The sequence below is a fragment of the Oryctolagus cuniculus genome, chromosome 11, assembly GCF_964237555.1.
Source record: "Oryctolagus cuniculus chromosome 11, mOryCun1.1, whole genome shotgun sequence".
Lineage (NCBI taxonomy): Eukaryota > Metazoa > Chordata > Mammalia > Lagomorpha > Leporidae > Oryctolagus > Oryctolagus cuniculus.
The window spans coordinates 1,431,389-1,450,300 of record NC_091442.1 but is presented as its reverse complement, the minus strand read 5'-3'; the positions used below and the strand labels follow the sequence as shown (position 1 = coordinate 1,450,300).

At 66.0% G+C, this 18,912-nt stretch overlaps 1 protein-coding gene across 1 annotated transcript in view; it reads left to right on the top strand.

The window, feature by feature from the left end:
- Positions 1 to 18,912, top strand: part of CDH4 (cadherin 4) — a 326,582-nt gene that overhangs the window by 228,446 nt on the left and 79,224 nt on the right. The window contains exon 3 of the mRNA XM_070051648.1: positions 5,166 to 5,392. Coding sequence (XP_069907749.1) covers positions 5,166 to 5,392 — 227 coding nt within the window. The remainder of the gene's footprint in view (positions 1 to 5,165; positions 5,393 to 18,912) is intronic.

Sequence of the window (18,912 nt, the reverse complement as noted above, 5' to 3'; positions counted from 1 at the left end):
CTGCAGGGAGGGGCCTCTGCTCCTCCTTGGAGCCCTGTCCAGGCTCCGCTGCTTCCAGTGCCCCAGGACCACTCAGCCCCCTTGGCCCCAGCGTCCCCCACGCAGCTGCCGCGTTGCAGGGCTGCGTCCACGTCCCCCACAGACCCCGAGCCACTGAGTGTGGCTCTGTGCTTGGCTTGAGGGGCTCCTCCTGGGCTCCAGGGACCCCAGAAGCTTCCATCCCTGGTGTTCAGACACCCCAGGGGGGTCTGCCCCCTCCAGGGAGCCCCCAAACGTTTCCAAGCCATATGCCCTGCGACCGAGCCTGGACAGAGGGTTCTGACCGGGGAGCCCCGAGGAGTGCAGGTGGTGTGACTCAGAGAGCAAAGGTGTTTGCATTTCCTGCCGGTGGACAGCCAGCCCCAGGGTCCGCAGTGGGAGCCGGGCTGCTGAAGTCCAGGCTCGAGTTTGGATTCAGCAAACTGGAGCTGAGGATGAGCCAGACAGGCGGCTGCTGGCGGCCCGCACAGGTGGCCCGAGGGGCGCCGGGGGCTGCCCTGCTGCGGGGGAGGGTCAGGCCTGGTCCACCTCCTATATGCCCACGTGTTCCTTAGGCAGCCGCTCCTCCCATCCACGCACCTGCACCAGATGTGGCCCACAGAGTGGGTTCCCCCCAGGGACAGGCACGTGAGCCCGGCCCGGTGACTCACGGGAGCCAGAGCAGCCAGCCAGGCAGCCGCACACCAGCTGCAGAGTTCAGGACCCAGGTCTCCCTGGTCCTCCCAGGGGACGAGAACCCGGGTCTCCCTGGTCCTCCCAGGGGACGAGAACCCGGGTCTCCCTGGTCCTCCCAGGGGACGAGAACCCGGGTCTCCCTGGTCCTCCCAGGGGACGAGAACCCGGGTCTCCCTGGTCCTCCTCATGTGTACCCGTGTGCACGTGTGTGCATGTCTGTGTGTGTGCATATGTGTGCATGCGTGTGGGTGTGTACACACGTGTGTGCCTGTGTGTGCATGTGCGTCTCCCCCCCCCCCGCCGTCCTGTACCGCCAGGCCCCTGTCCCTGTGACCTTCCTCAGCAGCCTCTGTGACTCCCACACCACTCAAGCCAACTCCTGGCGTCCCTGTTTGTCGTCCGTCCCCCCCACTACCTTGGCAGCCCCAGGAGGGCTCCCCTGGCCCCAGGCCACCCTGGCCCCGGGCAGACGAGGGAGGGCCAGGGCAGGCCAGTGCTGCTTCCCACCCCCACCCGTGGCCCCTGGCCTCCACACGTGGGGGTCGCTGTCCTGCGTGTGCAGGAGCTGCCCGGCCGCCCTCTCGGGGCCACGCATCCTGTCCTCCCAGCCGTGTGTCCAGCAGGGCTCCCTGTGCGCTCCGGGAAGAGGAAACCATGAGTCCCAGGTGGATGAAGCCAGAGCAGGCAGGAAACGCACCGCTCGGGTCTGGACACCTGCGGGGGCACCCCCTCCTCCCCGCCCCCGCCCCCGCCCCACGCCACGTGCTGCAGCGAGGGTGAGGGCGAGGCGGCGTGGCCCCAGGACGGAGCAGTGGCCCTACTTTAGCTGCGGCCTGACGTACAAGATGCTACCGAGAGGGAGGCTGGCGGCTCTAACACAGGCCGCGAGAGGCGGTTCTTGTGTTTGCAGGGCTCAGCCCCGCCCAGCTCCCCTGAGTCCGGCTGTCAATGCCAGCACCTTCCACACGCCGCGGATACACGGTGTAAAGGCAGCGGGAACAGAGCGCCCGAGGACACGGAACCAGGCCCTGCACGTGGACACGGTGGGCCCGGGAGGCCACAGGCCACGCTCTCTGTCCATGTAGCAGCAAGGGGGCAGAGGAGCAGCCAGGCACCGGTGACCCTCGGCACCAGGCCAGGCCCCTGGCTGGAGGGAAAGTGACCGGGAAGCTGTGCCATGGGCACCCCCCACCGGAGGGTGGCCCCAGGGTGCCGTCTGCTGGAACTTGCTCCACTGACCCATCCCGAAGACAGAGACCGAGCCTCCCAAGTGGTCGTCCAGGGTGGCTCATTCTGCACAGGTGCGGTGCAGTGGATGACCTTGTGCGACCTTCGCCAAGGGCCCCTGCCACCCCCACTCTGTCTCGCAGGTATCCACGCACACGGCCAGCGTGTGGGTGTCGGGGCCCAGTGCCACCTCCCCCCATACAGACTCCCATTCTTCAGAGTTAAGTCCCTGCGCCGGGACAGCCGCTGTGGGCCGGGGCCAGGCCTCAGCCCCAGGGGTCCTCACTGGCATGGACGAGGCTGCTGTGTACCCTCCCACAGAGGGCACACACCCTCCCGCGGGGCACGCAGGCTGGCCCGAGACATGGAGGACGAGCTGAGGTTGTCCCAGCGTAGGGACAGCAGGTGTCCACCTGCCCAGTTTCCAGGCCATGTCCTCGGCACTGATGGCCGTGCAGAGCTGCAGCCACCACGGGCCGGGGCCGGGGCCTGGGCGGCCTCAGCTGCGGGTGTTCAATCCACCGTCTTCCCTGCCAGGCTTCCTGCCTCCGTCAGATTTGTTCAAAATTAGTGGAAGTAATTAGCCATCCGCAGAGTGCCGGGGCAGCAGGCACAGGCCGCAGGACTCGGCAGAGACTGGGACAGGCACTGCCGCCACCCCATGCCGAGTCCCTCTGACCTCAGGGACGACTCTCCTGCACCGGCTGTCCCGGCGCTTGTCCCTGGACCACTGGTGACCGTTGGTGGCCGGTGACAGCCCCGTGTTCCTGCTATGTCCTGGCCATGCGGGCTCAGGACCCGGGATGAAGGCCCCTCTAGGGCCACTTTCCAGACCTCGGGGGTGAGGGGTCGGGTGGGGGGCCCAGGCGTGGCTCCGGATGCTGGGCTGCGTCATGTGCCAGCGTCCTCGTGTCAGACAGAGACAGGAAACGCATTGATTCCTGGAATTCTGTGGCTGGCTGCACGAGCACCTGTCGGGGGAGGGTCTCACGTGAGCCTCGGCCCCTCGTCTCCCAGCGGCTCTGAGCCCTGGCTTGGGAGGCCCCGCCCTTCCTTCCCCGCTGGCCACCGTCACCGCCAGAGCCGCGGTCCCCACGGGGCTGCCCAGCTGAGGGGCTTGTTCTCGCAGCTGCCGGGCATCAGTGGCATCTCAAGGACATGACTGACCCCAGAGCAACACCTGCCCTCCCACGTCCACCCACGCCTGACCCCAGGGCAGCGCCTGCCCTCCCACGTCCACCCACGCCTGACCCCAGAGCAGTGCCTGCCCTCCCCACGTCCACCCACGCCTGACCCCAGGGCAACACCTGCCCTCCCACGTCCACCCACACCTGACCCCAGGGCAACACCTGCCCTCCCACGTCCACCCACACCTGACCCCAGGGCAACACCTACCCTCCCACGTCCACCCACGCCTGACCAGAGCAGCGCCTGCCCTCCCACGTCCACCCACGCCTGACCCCAGAGCAACACCTACCCTCCCACGTCCACCCACGCCTGACCCCAGAGCAGTGCCTGCCCTCCCACGTCCACCCACGCCTGACCAGAGCAGCGCCTGCCCTCCCCACGTCCACCCATGCCTGACCCCAGGGCAGCACCTGCCCTCCCACGTCCACCCACGCCTGACCCCAGAGCAGCGCCTGCCCTCCTCGCGTCCACCCACGCCTGACCAGAGCAACACCTGCCCTCCCACGTCCACCCACACCTGACCCCAGAGCAGCGCCTGCCCTCCCACGTCCACCCACGCCTGACCCCAGGGCAGCGCCTGCCCTCCCACGTCCACCCACACCTGACCCCAGAGCAGTGCCTGCCCTCCCACGTCCACCCACGCCTGACCCCAGAACAACATCTGCCCTCCCACGTCCACCCACGCCTGACCAGGGCAGCGCCTGCCCTCCTCACATCCACCCACGACTTTCATTAGAAACTTGCTCTTGGAGAACCACGGGACTCAGCGTGGATTCCGTGCTGAGGTCTGGCGAGGCGGGGCTGCCGTTTTACCTGCGCCAGGGACGGCTCGGGGTCAGAGATGCCTGATCCGCTCAGTCTGCTGCTGATTTTCATTTGCTCACCCCTGGGGCGCACGGTGCCCTCAGAGCAGTTTGAGGTTTCCCGTGACGTGGGCAGGTGCAGGACCACGGCCCCTGGAGGGAGGAGGTCTCCTAGGAGCCGCAGCCCCGGCCTCGGCCGTCAGAACCCGCCTAGGGCAGTTCTGGAGTCAGCTCAGGGGCTCTCGGCCCGGCAGACGGACCCCCGGCTTCATCCCACTGGAAACGCTTTCTCTGGAGCCCACACGGGGGCGGTAGCGGCAGCGGTAACGGGAGCCAGCACAGCGCAGCCTCCCAGCGGTGCAGGTGCACCTGCAGGTTGTCTCAGGGCTGCAGACAAGGACAGGGTGGGGGAGGGGTGGGAGGACACTGTATCCAGCGGCACCACGAGTAGCCTTGGTCATTTTTAAAGCAATAATTAAATCATGTAAGCTGTGACAGTGAAATCACTAGTAATTTGTCCCGCCATAATTGCTCAGATCCCCACGTTCTTTCAAGGCGAGATGATGTCACCGTGGCTTCTGCCTGCATTCCAGAAGGTGGCCTGGCTGTTGGCTGTTGTAGTTCCCCAAGGCATCAGGTGGTGGACACGTGTGTCAGAAATGACTGACGTGGCCCAAAGTGCCCGCGGCTCTGGGGACATCTCTCCCAGCGGGGCCGTTACAAACGGCTGTGGCGGCGGAGCCCTGGGGAGGGGCCGGGACTCCGTTGTCTCGGGAGCTGAGCAGTGCGTGGTCGCCGGCAGCCGCCGCCTCGGCTGTGCCCAAGTGAGCGAGGGCACTGGGGCGCCACACGCCTGCCCAGCGCACGGGCACCGGGCCTTGCCCAGCTCTGCTCCCCGATCTGCAGCCTCTGGGGGCCTCTGAACCCTCTTCCTTCTCTGGGCTTAGCAGGGCCGAGACACAGCGGCACCGGCTGGCGGGCGCGGCGAGGGTTTCTCGGCGCCCCGGGCTGGAGGAGGGGTGTGTTCATGGAGGTGGAGGGCAGCTGTGTGCGGGCGAGGGGAAGGGGCTCCTGCGCCACCTCGCACCTCTGCTGGGGCCTCGGGCTCCCTCCCTAAGGGGCGGAGATAGAACACGAGGCTTTCTCAGAGGCGGGGATCGGGAGGCGCCATGCTCACGTTACACGCGTGTCTGGCTGCCGGCCGGGCCTCACTGCCGTCCTCTCCTCTTGCAGTCAAGTTCAGCAGCTGCCTGGGGACCAGGAGGACGCAGTATGAGACCAACAGCGTGGACTTCAAGGTCGGGGCGGACGGGACCGTCTTCGCCACCCGGGAGCTGCGAATCCCGTCCGAGCAGGTGGCCTTCACGGTGACGGCGTGGGACGGGCAGACCGCCGAGCGCTGGGACGCCGTGGTGCGGCTGCTGGTGGCCCAGACCTCGTCCCCGCACTCCGGACACAAGGTAGGGTGGGACCGCCTGGCTGAGACGCTCACCTCCCCCGGAGGTCCCTGGGGCGGAAGCTCGCCCAGGGTTCCCTACGGGTGGAAGGCAGCAGCTGGGGGCTGTGTCCCTCGGGCGCCCCTGACCTTCCCACCGTCCACCCTGAGGCCGAGCCCCCATGACGAGCAGCTGAGCCGGGCAGGTGCACAGAGTCCCACGCTCAGTTCCGGGCCCTGGGCCCTGACGTTCTTAGCTTCTGAACAAAGACCCTGCGGGCTCATCCTGCGAGGCACCCCCCCCCCCCCGGTCGGGGAGAGTGGGGCGAGGGCGTTCTTCCACGAGACGCCCTGGAGCCAAGGCTCGGTGAACGTGTCCGCTTTGTTCACGGCCACGTACACTTTAAGGGCAGGCAGAGGGACGTAACTAATCAGGGCAATGCTGATGCTACAGGAGGAAGCGATACTGACGCCGCTAGACTTCTCCATCAGCTTGAAGGCCGCGTAGCTGCCATAGCTTTCCAGGTGGACCTGATGGCGGGGGTGGCGGGAATGTGCCGGGGATCCCGCCGCCTGCGCGCGGCCAGGCTGCGCGGTCCCTCTCCACCTCCTGCATGGGCAGGACAGGCAGCCCCACGGGGTCACCCGCAAGACCCCACATTTCTACCCGGAACACCACACACTGCGTATCTTCACCTGTCTGGGTGCACGGCTGACTCAGCAGCGACAGGGCGGGGGAGGGGGAGCTCCCCAGGCCGTAAACCAGCGAGGACCCCCAGCCCCCGCCGCCTGGCCCCGCTGCGTCTCCCCAGAGGCGGGGCCCGCGTGGTGGATGGGGAGGCCAGCTTCACCGGCCCCGGCACTGTGCTCCCTGCAGCCTGTGTCTCCCCCAGATCCCACACGGCAAGCACTGCGCGTGCAGTGGGAAGCCAGCAGGGTCCACTGTCGCCCTCGGCCCTCCCTGGAGCTGGGGCGGGGGTGGGCATTGGCCGTGGGCCGCGGGACCCTGGGCCAGTGGAGGAGCTGCCCCCGGGTGGGCCTGGGGAGGTCACCGAGAGCACAGGTACCAGGCCCTGCCCCCCGAGCCCCCCACCGTGGGGTCAGATGCCCCAGGCGCGCGCCGCTGGGATACTTGGCGATGTGGGCACCGTGGACGCAGAGCACGGCAGCGTCTGGATGCTTCTGTGCGGAGCAAAGGGCGGAACAGAGTGGACACCTTGACGCAGCCTGGCCACGAACCTCACAGGGCCAGGTGTGTAGCAGAGAGCCTGCGAGCTGCCCCAGGCCTGTCTGACTGAGGAACCCTGCTTCCTGGAGCAGCTCGGAAGGCAGGTGTGGCAAGGAACCCACTTTGGGAAAGTTTCCTGTTGCCTGGGGCGTCCCCCCTGTCCAGGGAAGAGGGGGGACCTCGCTGGGGCCTGGGTGTGCTGAGCCAGGCCTCGGCAGGTGTGTAACAGATGGTGAGCCCTGCCCGGGACACTGGCAGTGTCGCTGCCCGCCTCCTCCCGAGCCGTTCTGGCCAGCGTGCCCTGGTGAGAGGACAGGGCACCGTGCAGGCCCCCTGGCAGCCCTGGATTCCCCTGGAGACGCCTGGGCCTCCACCCAGGGGCCCCGTCCCTCATGGGAGCCGTGTCCAGGGGCCGTGCCAGGCTGCAGCCCTGGGGGCCCCGTCCCTCATGGGGGCCATGTCCAGGGGCTGGGCCAGGCTGCAGCCCTGGGGGCCCCGTCCCTCATGGGGGCCGTGTCCGGGGGCCGGGCCAGGCTGCAGCCCTGGGGGCCCCGTCCCTCATGGGGGCCGTGTCCGGGGGCCGGGCCAGGCTGCAGCCCTGGGGGCCCCGTCCCTCATGGGGGCCATGTCCGGGGGCCGGGCCAGGCTGCAGCCCTGGGGGCCCCGTCCCTCATGGGGGCCGTGTCCAGGGCCGTGCCAGGCTCCTGAAGGGCCGGGCCCCATGAACGCAGCCGTCCGCGCCTCCCTGATGGTGACGCAGAAACGCGCCCGGTGAGCGGAGGGCGGAGCTCCTGAGCGCCCGTGGACGGCCTCAGGTGAAGGCGCCAACCGCGCATGCGCCGTGCAACGATTTCCGACGCGGTTACGCCCTTGCTCTCGTGTGGGAGGTGCCCACGCTGGCGGGGTTGCACCCCGACGTCTCCACTGTGCGTGCCCCGCGCCCCGCAGGGACGGCCGGGGCCGTGACGCAGGTGCATGTGAGCTGGGCCCCGAGGGACTGCACGCTTGAGCCTGCGCTGTGGCCGCTGTGGGCAGCTCCCCGCCGGCCCTCCTCCGCCTCGCCGCCCACCACTCTTGCTGCTGACGAGCGCCTTCCCCGAGGTCCGAGGACCCCCCAGACCCCGCCTCCGACAGCGCTGGCTCACCCCCCTCAGCACGTCCCTGGAACGGCATCGTCCCTTCCCACGTCACGCGTGGGACCGCGGTGCTCTCGTTGTGTGCGGGAACTGAGGTCCGGAAGGGAGAGGAAGTGGCTTTCTAGACGCGTCTGGGGCCAGCCTGGCCCTGGAGCCCGGCACCCAGGTGTGGGTTCAAACCAGGCTCCCAGCTGCCGGTGAGCGGGAGCAGCCCACGGTCCCGAGGGAACCCTCAGAGGGCGGCCGCCCGGGCAGGGCTGGCGGTGCGCCCTGCGTGGGGAGTTCGCGCGAGGTAGGAGACGGAAGAGGTAGAGCTCTTACCGCCGTCATGGGCACAGCCCCAGCCCTCACCCTGTCACAGCCGCTGCACCCCCACCAGCGCAGGACCGGGGGGCTGGGGGCGGGGTCTGTTTGGGACTCAGAAGCTGGCTGAGGGGGCCGGCGCTGGGGCACAGCGGGTAAAGCCGCAGCCTGCAGTGCTGGCCTCCCACATGGGTGCAGGTTCGAGTCCCGGCTGCTCCACGTCTGATCCAGCTCCCTGCTAATGCACCTGGGAAAGCAGCAGAGGACGGCCCAAGTCCCAGGGCCCTGCACCCACCTGGGAGACCTGGAAGAAGCTCCCGGCTCCTGGCTTCATACGGGCCCAGCCCCAGCCATTGCAGCCATTTGGGGAATGAACCAGCGGATGGAAAACCTCTCTCTGTCTCTAACCCTGCCAAATATATACACATATATGTACACATACATATCCACATACATACACATATACACATACATACACATATATTAAACACACACACACAGGAGAAGCTGACTGTGGGCCACTTAGCAGCTTGCAGACTGGGGCCGGCCATCGAACAGTGCCCCTGGCTGTCCACAGGCTAAGCTGATGCCAGGCTTCCGCTGGCCCCGCCTTCCGGAGCAGGTGACCACGCCCCGGCAGGAGACCACGCCCGGCAGGAGGCCACGCCCCGGCAGGAGACCACGCGGGCCTCTGTCTTCTGTTTACACAAGGTCTCGTGCTCACTGGAAGGCTAGAATGCGGTGAGCGGGAGACGACCACGGTGGGAAAGACCCGCAGAGCTGCAGACGGCAGAGATCGCACACGTGTGCTTGCTGTGTTCGGGCAAGTTAAATGTAAGATTTGACAGAGAACTGGAAACCAAGAAAATGACCAGCTGATGGAACGAAGTGGACCATCAGGAGCTCCGTGAACCTGCGATCAGCAGAAGCAGAAGCACAGCCCGTCACAGCAACGCCCGGGGGAGGGCGTGGGAGACAGGGAGGGAACACGGACGGGGGCGGGGAGCAGGCTGACACACGTGGGGGGAGCAGGTCTGACACACATGTGAAGAGGGGGGAGCAGGTCTGATGGGGGAGGGAGAGGGTCTGACACACGTGTTGGGGGAGCAGGTGTGACACGCATGTGGGGAGAGCAGGTCTGACACACATGTGAAGAGGGAGGAGCAGGTCTGACATGTGGGGGGAGGGAGAGGGTCTGACACGTGTGTGGGGGGAGCAGGTGTGACACGCATGTGGGGGGAGCAGGTCTGACACCTGTGGGGGGGAGCAGGGAGTGGGTCTGACACGCGTGTGGGGGGAGCAGGTGTGACACACGTGTGAGGAAGGGAGCAGGGAGTGGGTCTGACATGCGTGTGAGGAGCAGCAGGGAATGGGTCTGACATGCTGGGAGGAGCAGGTGTGACACGCGTGTGGGGAGGAGCAGGTCTGACACGTGTGAAGAGGGAGGAGCAGGTCTGACACGTGTGGGGGGGCAGGGAGTGGGTCTGACACGCGTGTGGGGGAAGCAGGTGTAACACATGTTGGGGGGAGCAGGACTGACACACGTGTGAGGAAGGGAGCAGGAAGTGGGTCTGACATGCGTGTGAGGAGCAAGGAGCAGGTTTGACACTAGTGTGAGGAGCAGGGAACGGGTCTGACACATGTGAGGAAGGGAGCAGGGAGCGGGTCTGACACGTGTGTGGGGAGCAGGGAGCGGGTCTGACACGCGTATGGGGAGCAGGGAGTGGGTCTGACGCGTGTGGGGAGCAGGGAGCGGGTCTGACACGCGTGTGGGGGAGGCCAGGGCAGTAATCTGTGAAGACACAGAAAGTCGTCTCAGCGGACGGCGGACGCGTAGACTCGGGAGGACCTGTAGCTCCAGCCGGGATGCAGATAAAGGAAGCGGACGTTGGCACTCGCAGGGCCCAAAGCTGAGGGGAACCTGGGACAAACAGAAAACGGAGTCCTTGGGCCTGGGCTGGTTCCCGTCGGGGTCGCGGAGGCTGAGACGCGGTGGCCAGTGTGCCGGGTCTGCGAGCAGAGAGGACGCTGCTGTCAGAGAGAACTGCAGGCCGCTCCCCGGCCAAGTCGCGCTCAGGCAACAGCGAAACAAGAGGCAGAGAGACATCGAACACAGGAGCGAGAGCAGGTGACTCACGGCCGCGGGACGGGTCCTGGGCCAGGGTCAGGGACAAATCCAAGACAATGCGGGCATCGGCCGTGACCGTCCCGCCGCTCCCAGCCCTTGGAGAGCTGAGCTCCGTGTTCTACAGTCGGGGGGCGGGTGTTTGAGCAGCAGTGAGGACCCCACGCGGGCGCCGGTTCAAGGCCCAGCTGTTCTACTTCTGACCCGGCTCCCTGCTCATGCGCCGGGGAAAGCAGCGGAACGTGGCCCAAATTCTTGGGCCCCGCCACCCCCGTGGGAGATCTGGATGGAGCTCCCCGCTCCTGGCTTCAGCCTCGTCCGGCCCCGGCCATTGCGGCTATTCGGGGAGTGACCCAGCGGGTGGAAGATTTCTGTCTCTCTGTGTCCGTTGGTCTCTCCCTCTCCCTCTGTAAGTCTGCGTTTCAAATAAATAAACTCTTTTATAATAGAAGGAATGAATAAGAAGAAGAAACAAAGCGCACGGTTCTGAACGAATCAGGTTGGCAGGAGCGGGACCCTGCAGAGAGCCCATCTCAGGAGGGGAAGGGGGCATCCTGGCCCCTCTCGTGGGCGCGAGGGCGTCTGGACAAGGTCCACCTCTCTGCCTCAATCACACGTGGCGTGGCGAGCGGTCTAGGTACAGTCGACTGCCCGGCACTGGCACGGAAAGGAGATCTGAACTTTTTATTGCAAACAGAATTAAAATTTACGTCTTTAGCACCAGGAAGCCGTTGCTTTGCGCACTCTACCCAAGCTGTCGGATAGCAACACGAACCCTTCACAAACCTGTCCAGAGTTAACAAGAGGAGTTGCTTCCCCAGACCTGGGACCGTGTCTGAAACCAGCAAGAAGTTTGTCCTAAATGAGCAAGAACCGTGTCCACAACCCACGTGGGTGAGTCCCGAAGCAGCCAGAAACGCCCAGACCGGCGAAAGGCGTCAGGAGCCTTGGAGACAAAACCATGGCGAGAAGAGAATTTTGAGCCAGTTTTGCTCATTATTAGATGAAAAAAGAAACTTAGGTAAAATATTAAGAAACCTGAATCCAGCTGTGTTTGCACAGGGAGACGATGCATGGTCAAACTGGATTTGTGCCAGGAACGTGCGGCTAACCCACGTGACTCAAGGCAGGATGACGGGCACCGTGGTGCGGCCGTGTGCGTGGGGACTGCCCTGGCTGAGCCCGAGCCGCAGTGGAGCTCCCGGCAGAGCAGCGAGGACGAGGCCTCCTCCGTCCCGTCTCCCAGCCCCTCTGCCTCCCTGCGGAGACTCGGAGCGTCCCCTGAAGGCGAGAACCATGACCAGGAGGCTGGCCCATGCCGGCGCGGTCAGACAAGCAGTCGGCATAAACAAAACCACGTCCCTGCAGCCCACGTGGCTACAGATGACAAAGTCTGGAAGAACCTGTCGCTAACTGCTTAGAATTAAGGAGTGAGATCAGCAAACGCACTGAACATTTTATTAAAAAATGCACTCCTGTGTACCAGGCCGAGTGTTAGAAACCGAACTCTGAACTCTAATGACGAGAGCCCAAAGTGACCTCACAGCTAGCAATGCAACCAGCAAAAGGCGTGCGACGCGCAACACACTGAGAGAACCGAGCTGTTCAAAGAGGAGGGCCGTGGACGCTCGCGAGCTGGAAACCTCGGCTGTGTGGCAGAACCCGGCAGAAGGGGGAGCCCGGCCCCGGCTCAGCCCCCGCAGATCCTTGCTGTTTCCAGTGGGGAGCAAACTTTCGACATTTAAATGGAAATGCCAAGAGCAAAATGACAGAGATGGGACAGGCGCTTGTGCCACCTGGCGACACCGCAGTGCCAGGGCCCCTGGGCTGAGCGGATCCACACGGGGCAGCTGCGTCCTGCAGGGCCGAGGAGGGCAGGGTGTGGACAGAGGTCTCCAGCCGCCCCCTGCCGGGTGCCACCCACACCCCCAGCCCCGCTGCTACCAAAGCTGCCTCCAGTCATTGCCAGGTGGGCCCTGGGTGGCAGCTCCCCGCTCCGGGAACCACTGCCCACAGCAGTTAAAATGTGGTTTCTACAACGGACAGATGGACAAACAGAACAGGAGAGAGAGCCAGGAGACGATATCTCGGATTTTCAAAGATCGATTTTGTGCATACCTGACTTTTCACTTCCTGTACTGGTTGACAAGCGTCGGCAAATGCATCTGGCACAAACAGCGGGGCGGGGCCCTCGGGCCAGATCCACCTGCTCCCCACCCTTGATGGCCCCGTGCACAGAATGGGCTTACTGTTTACGATTTATCTGAGAGGCAGCGAGAGACCAACGGGTCCATCAGCTGGTTCACCACAGAAAGCCCACAGCAGCTGAGGCTGGGCCAGGCCTGGAGCCCGGAGGTCGACCCAGGTCCACCCCTGGGCGGCAGGGACCCAGCCGTGAGCCGTCACTTCCCAGGGCACACTCACAGGCTGCTGGGGTCCTGAGCGCTGTGTGCTCAGGTTTCAGTCCTTAGAGAAGTTCCCTGCAGTGTCCATAGAGTGGCCGCTTGGCCCCCGCGTCTGGTGGGGAGCACCCAGCCCGTGGGCCGCACGGGCCTGGCAAGTCACCCGCCCTGGCCGGCCAAGGCGACCACAGGCAGGACTCAAACTCCAGTAAAGCCAGGGCAGGCTAATTTTAAGTTGGTGATTTTGTGTGGCCCCTGAATGATGTCACAAGTGTGCAGACGGCCCTTGGCCGAAAAGGTTGCCGAGAGACATCCGGCATCCTGGTCCTTCGGGAGCTCGCTGACCCCACCCCCTTAGCGGTGGGGGAAGGGCTGGGTTCTCAGCAGAGGAGGTGGCGCCAGGAGGGCCCTTGAGGGAGGCGGTGACATCAGCGTCCCTGCTCACGTCACACCCAGTGGTCAGTCCTGGACGGACCCGAACAGGGAGGTGGCGCCACAGGCAAGGAGCAACTGCGATGCGGGGCGAGAGGGATGGACGAGGAGGGGAGGTGTGGACGAGGAGGGGAGGTGTGGACAAGGAGGGGAGGTGTGGACGAGGAGGGAGGTGTGGATGAGGAGGGGAGAGGTGTGGACGAGGAGGGGAAGTGTGGATAAGGAGGGGAGGTGAGGACGAGGAGGGGAGGTGTGGACGAGGAGGGGAGGTGTGGACGAGGAGGGGAGGTGTGGACAAGGAGGGAGGTGTGGACAAGGAGGGAAGATGAGGACGAGGAGGGGAGGTGTGGACGAGGAGGGGAGGGGTGGACGAGGAGGGAAGAGGTGTGGACGAGGAGGGAGGTGTGGATGAGGAGGGGAAGTGTGGACGAGGAGGGGAGGTGTGGACGAGGAGGGAAGATGAGGACGAGGAGGGGAGGTGTGGACGAGGAGGGGAGGTGAAGACGAGGAGGGGAGGTGAAGACGAGGAGGGGAGGGGTGGACGAGGAGGGAAGAGGTGTGGACGAGGAGGGAGGTGTGGATGAGGAGGGGAAGTGTGGACGAGGAGGGGAGGTGTGGACGAGGAGGGGAGGTGAGAACGAGGAGGGGAGGTGTGGACGAGGAGGGGAGAGTGTGGACGAGGAGGGGAGGTGTGGACGAGGAGGGAGGTGTGGACGAGGAGGGGAGGTGTGGACAAGGAGGGGAGGTGTGGACGAGGAGGGGAAGTGTGGACAAGGAGGGGAGGTGAGGACAAGGAGGGGAGGTGTGGACAAGGAGGGAGGTGTGGACGAGGAGGGGAGGTGAGGACAAGGAGGGGAGGTGAAGACGAGGAGGGGAGGTGTGGACGAGGAGGGAGCGGCACCCAGCACCCACACTCCTTGCAAACGAGCCAGTAAGAGCGGCTGCTCCAATCCGGCGGCCGCTCCTCCAATGCAGGCGCACCAGGGGGCCGCGCGAGGGGCTCACGCCTGTCCCGCGCCTGCCGTGGTGAAGCCCTGGCCACTCCCTCCTGGCCCCGCCCAGCGGCCTCCTCCCTCAGTCACTCCAAGTCACACTGCGGACTGCGTCCCTGGGCAAATTCCGTCCGTTAGTGAAAGACGGGCGCGGAGCCCCTGACACGGGGCCGTGGGGCGCCCACGCTGCTCTCTGAACCACAGCCATGGCTGACGGCCGGAGAGGAGCCCCTTGGTGCCCCTGCAGGGCCGCCCCCGCGTTGCCAAAACCCCACGGGAAAGGCTGGCGTGGGAACGCCCCACGGCGCCAAGTGTTGGCGAGAGTACGGAGCCGCAGCAGTCCCCGGCCCCAGATGGGGGCGCAGGGAGCAGGCGCCGGGACAGCACTGGGCGTCGCGACTTACAGCTGGGCGGGGCGGGCGGGGGTGCGTCCCGCCCACCGGTGTTCGTCCCCAGGAAGAGCCCTGTCGGGGAGTGCTGAGGGCAGCCTGACCCCCGCGGCCAGGAGCTGGGAGCAGCCCTGATGTCCGTCACATCAGACGGGCAGGCACTCTGTGGTGGAGGCCAGCCGTGGAATACTACACTGCAGTGAACAAGAGGCAGCCAGCCTGCGCGCCTCACACCCTGGGCGAGGAGGGCGGCTGGGGACATCTGCGCAGCAGCCGTGCCTGTGTTGTGCCTGCAACTGCGTGAAACCCGAGTTTTGCCCACAGGGTGTGTGGAAGAGGAGTCTGCTTCCGGGGTTCAGGGGACGCCGCGCCGGGGGACAGGGCGTGAGGGCGTCCTCTGGGGGAGGAGAGGGGCCGGGCGGTCGCTGTGCTGTCTCTGTGCTGTTGGCTCAGCTCTGCACTTTCATCTCTGAGATTAAATGCACACGTGCCGAGTCGGGACGTCCTGGCTGGCCTTGGAGGGGGGGCCAGGTGAGGCACTGGCGAGCAGGCGGGGGTCGGTCAGCAGAAGGTTCTAGAGAACTAAGGCCCACTCTGATCGAAAGGAGCCTCGAAGCACGGCGGCACGGGGACCCCGTCGTCCTCGGCTCTGTGATCACCGACCCTTTGCACGCGGCTGCCGGCGCCCGAGCCTGACGGCCGCCCCGGCAGGTGAGCCCAGGAAGGGGCGGGCCGCTCTCCCCGTCTGCTGCTCTCGCTCCCCAAGCCCTGCTTTCTGGGGTCACACGGGCAGCGCTGGGGCCTGGAGGGACTTCCGTCTGTGCAGTCTTGCAGGAAAGATCGCAGTTCAATTAGGAAATGCAAATGAGCTTGCAAACGTCCCACCGGAGTGGAGTGCCGAGCCGCCCTGAGGACCCGAGTGCTGGCCCGGCCTCACGGTAAATCCCAGGATGAAACTGCTCAAGCCAGCCGGCTGCCGGGCGCCTGACGGTGGCGACGGCACCTGTGGGGAGTTTGCAAAGAAGCAGCCGTGGTTTATGGGACTCATATTGGGTCTCGGAGTGCGTGTCAGGATTTACGAAGGAGAAACTCAGGCGGGCGGCACCCACGGGCTGGCGGGCATGCGTTCTGCCAGGGCGGGGGTGTCTGCCTCCCCAGCTGGATGGGCGGCATCATGACCCCACCCCCAGAAGTCAAGAGGCGGGGTCCTGGCCCCCAGAAACTCGGCCGTGGCGTTACTTGCAGAGTCTCTGCGGAAGCCGTGTTAGGACGAGGAGCCAGGGCAGGTGCGCCCCGAGCCAGTGGAACCGTCGGGGAAGTGAGTGCGCAGCCTCGCACACGGGGCCGGCACCACGTGCAGACCCGGCCAGAGATCGGGAGAGGCTTCCACAAAGCCAACGGACGCCAAAGATGGCCGCGCCCACCAGGAGCTGGGGAGGCACAGACGGCTCCCCCTCGGCCTCAGGAGGAGCCCCCGCTGACCCTGGCTCAGGCTTGTGACTCCAGAACCAGAGACTCTGTAGTTACAGCCCCACCTGGAGGGGCTGAGACAGCCCCAGCCCGGGGAGCAGAGCATGGCCCTTCCCCCAGCCCTGTCCTGTGGGCGAAGTGAAGACCTCAGCATGGACACTGCCCAGGGCACTGTGCTGAGGGGCCGGCACTGGGGCACAGTGGGCTAAACCTCTGCCTGCAGTGCCAGCAGGCAGCACTGGTTCGAGTCCCAGCTGCTCCACTTCCAATCCAGCTCTCTGCCATGGGAAAGCAGTGGAAGACGGACCAAGTCCTTGGGCCCCTGCACCCGCCTGGGAGACCCGGAAGAAGCTCCTGGCTCCTGGCTTCAGATCAGCTCAGCTCCAGCTGTTGTGGCCATTTAGAGAGTGAACCAGCGGATGGAAGACCTCTCTCTGTCTCTCCCGCTCTCAGTAACTCCACCTCTCAAATAAACAAAATCGTTTTTAAAAGGGACGAGCGGAACATGACCTCGCAGGCGACTCAAGCTCCTCTTGGCTCCTGGAGGGCACGGGCGGGCCGTGTAGACCTGGCAGCTTCCGGTCGTGAGCCTGGCGAGAGGAGCTCTGCTCTTCTCTGGTGGGGAGGATCTGAAAGCCACGGCCTTGGTCCTCTTTGGGAGCCTTGGCAAGTCCCAGGCCGGCACCGCCAAGCCCAGCCTCTGTCTGGGATGTGGGGTCCCCACCCAGACGTCTGGACACCGGCCGTCCCACTGAGCTCCCCTTCTCGAGGGGAGGGGCAGGCAGGAGCGCTCAGCTCCACACTGTGCCCAGGCGCGGCCGTTGACGGTTCTCAGTCTGATAAACACCGGGCAGGAGCTGCCGCCAGTCGGGGGCAGCGGAGGGGCCGAGGGTGGAGCCCTGACTCGTGGGAAGTGACCGGCACAGACCGGGCTGAGAGAGGTCGCAGGGCTGGGCCAGGGCCAGGCAGGCTGGGGCGGAGTGGGGGGGTGTGTGGAAGAAGCCAGAGTGGAAGAGGTGTGGGGAGGGTCCCGGGCCAGCAGCCCCCGGGGCGTCCATGGCCAGCTTTCGCACTGGACTCTGGTGCTCCCCAGGCTTGGGTTTTGTAAGAGGGGTCGCGTTCCCGAGTGGCCTGGCCTCCCCTTCCCCACTGGCTCCTCCTCGGGCCTGGGTGTAGGGTGTGGCTGGAGCCCAGCTCGGGTGCTCGCGTGGTGGAGCGGAGCGGAGGGCGGCAGGGCTGTGGGCGGACAGGGACAGGCGGACAGGGAGTCCAGCTGCAAAGGGGTGCCTTGGGGCCCTCAGTCCACACACACACACACACACCCCTCCTGTCTGGACCTTCCAGAACCGCGGGCAGAGTGGGCCCTTCTCACTAACTGAGCAGCGTGGACAGTCCTGCGCCGTCCCCGCTAACAACGCCAGGGGAAGTCCAGCTTTCCCGTAACCTGCCGAGTCGTGCCTTTGCCGTAATGACTCATATTTTCATGAACTAAGGGCAGTTCTGCTGGACGCGCTTCTAGCCAAGCGTGATTTCTTGATTCTCTGAAGCGACCTGTTCCCTGCCGGGCACAGGGCGTCTCCCGGGGGGCGGGTGCCCCGGCATCGAGCGGGTGGAGGCGGGGGGCACCCTCAGCACAGACGACGCCGGCAGCTGGGAGACCTGGCCTGGAGTGCGCCTGGACGGGGGGTCCTTGGAGTGCTGGGGAGCTCGGGACGGCCGAGCCCCGACCTGGTGACCGTGGTAGTGCACGGATGAACACACGTGTGCACGGATGAACACACGTGTGCATGCACACGCTCCATGGCTTGTCCAGAAATGTTTGCACAAGGATGTTCTGCAGCGGCCTTGCCCTCGCAGGCTGTGTCTGGACGCACCGGCTCCTGCCCGGCCCCCGGGACCGTGTCTGGACGCACCGGCTCCTGCCCGGCCCCCGGGACCGTGTCTGGACGCACCGGCTCCTGCCCGGCCCCCGGGACCGTGTCTGGACGCACCGGCGCCTGCCCTGCCCCCGGGACCGTGTCTGGACGCACCGGCTCCTGCCCGGCCCCCGGGACCATGTCTGGACGCACCGGCGCCTGCCCGGCCCCCGGGACCGTGTCTGGACGCACCGGCTCCTGCCCGGCCCCCGGGACCGTGTCTGGACGCACCGGCGCCTGCCCGGCCCCCGGGACCGTGTCTGGACGCACCGGCTCCTGCCCGGCCCCCGGGACCGTGTCTGGACGCAGCAGCTCTGCCCAGCCCTGGCTCCCTGTGTTTCCGTCTTGGGTGCTGGTGGGAGGCGAGGCTGAGGTGCTGGGCAGTGGCCTTGAGGTCAGAGAGCTCTGGTCAGCCAAGCCAAGTGGGACCCACATACGAGGCTTCCAGGGAGGGCGGTGCTGGTTGGAAGTGGCCTGAAGAACCAGATCTTGGCTGTTTTGCCGTGGGCTGCCCACGCCTTCAGAGCCCGGGCATGGTGGGAGGCATGACCACGGCTGTGGCCTGCAGGTGACCGCCCAGCCCCCACGCTGAGGTCACTCTGCCCAGAGGAGGAACCTCGAGGGGCAAAGAGCCCTGAGCCCCAGGCCTCGGCCTGGGCTCCACCCTGAGCGCCCAGCAGTGGCTGCGTGACTGGGGGCAGGTCCTCGGCCGCCTGGGCACCCCCACCTACCCGGGCTTAGAAGAGGCAGGTCCTGGTGCCACCTCCCCACGTTGTCACATGCAGCGAGTTGAGATGGGGTTGAAAGCCTCCACGCCCAGGCCTCCCTTCCAAACCAGCAGGCGCCGTGAAACCAGCCACCGTCCTGTCGGGGAGACCAGGCCTCGCGCTGCTGCCGCGGGAGTCTCCCAGCGACCTCCCCTTGTCACCAGAGGCCAGCAGGAAGAGGCAGCCCCTGTGGGAGAGGCAGGGAGGCTGTCCCCATGCTGTCCCCGGGTCACCAGTGAGGGCCCAGCCGCCCGCTGCAGGAAGGCGCCGTCCTCTGCTTTCCTGTGTCTGTGGAATGAGGTTGGCTTCTGTGGGCCCTTGGCCACCAGGGAGCGACACGTGCCCGCGGCAGAGCTGCCTCGGGAAGGCATGGGGCGCACCGGGA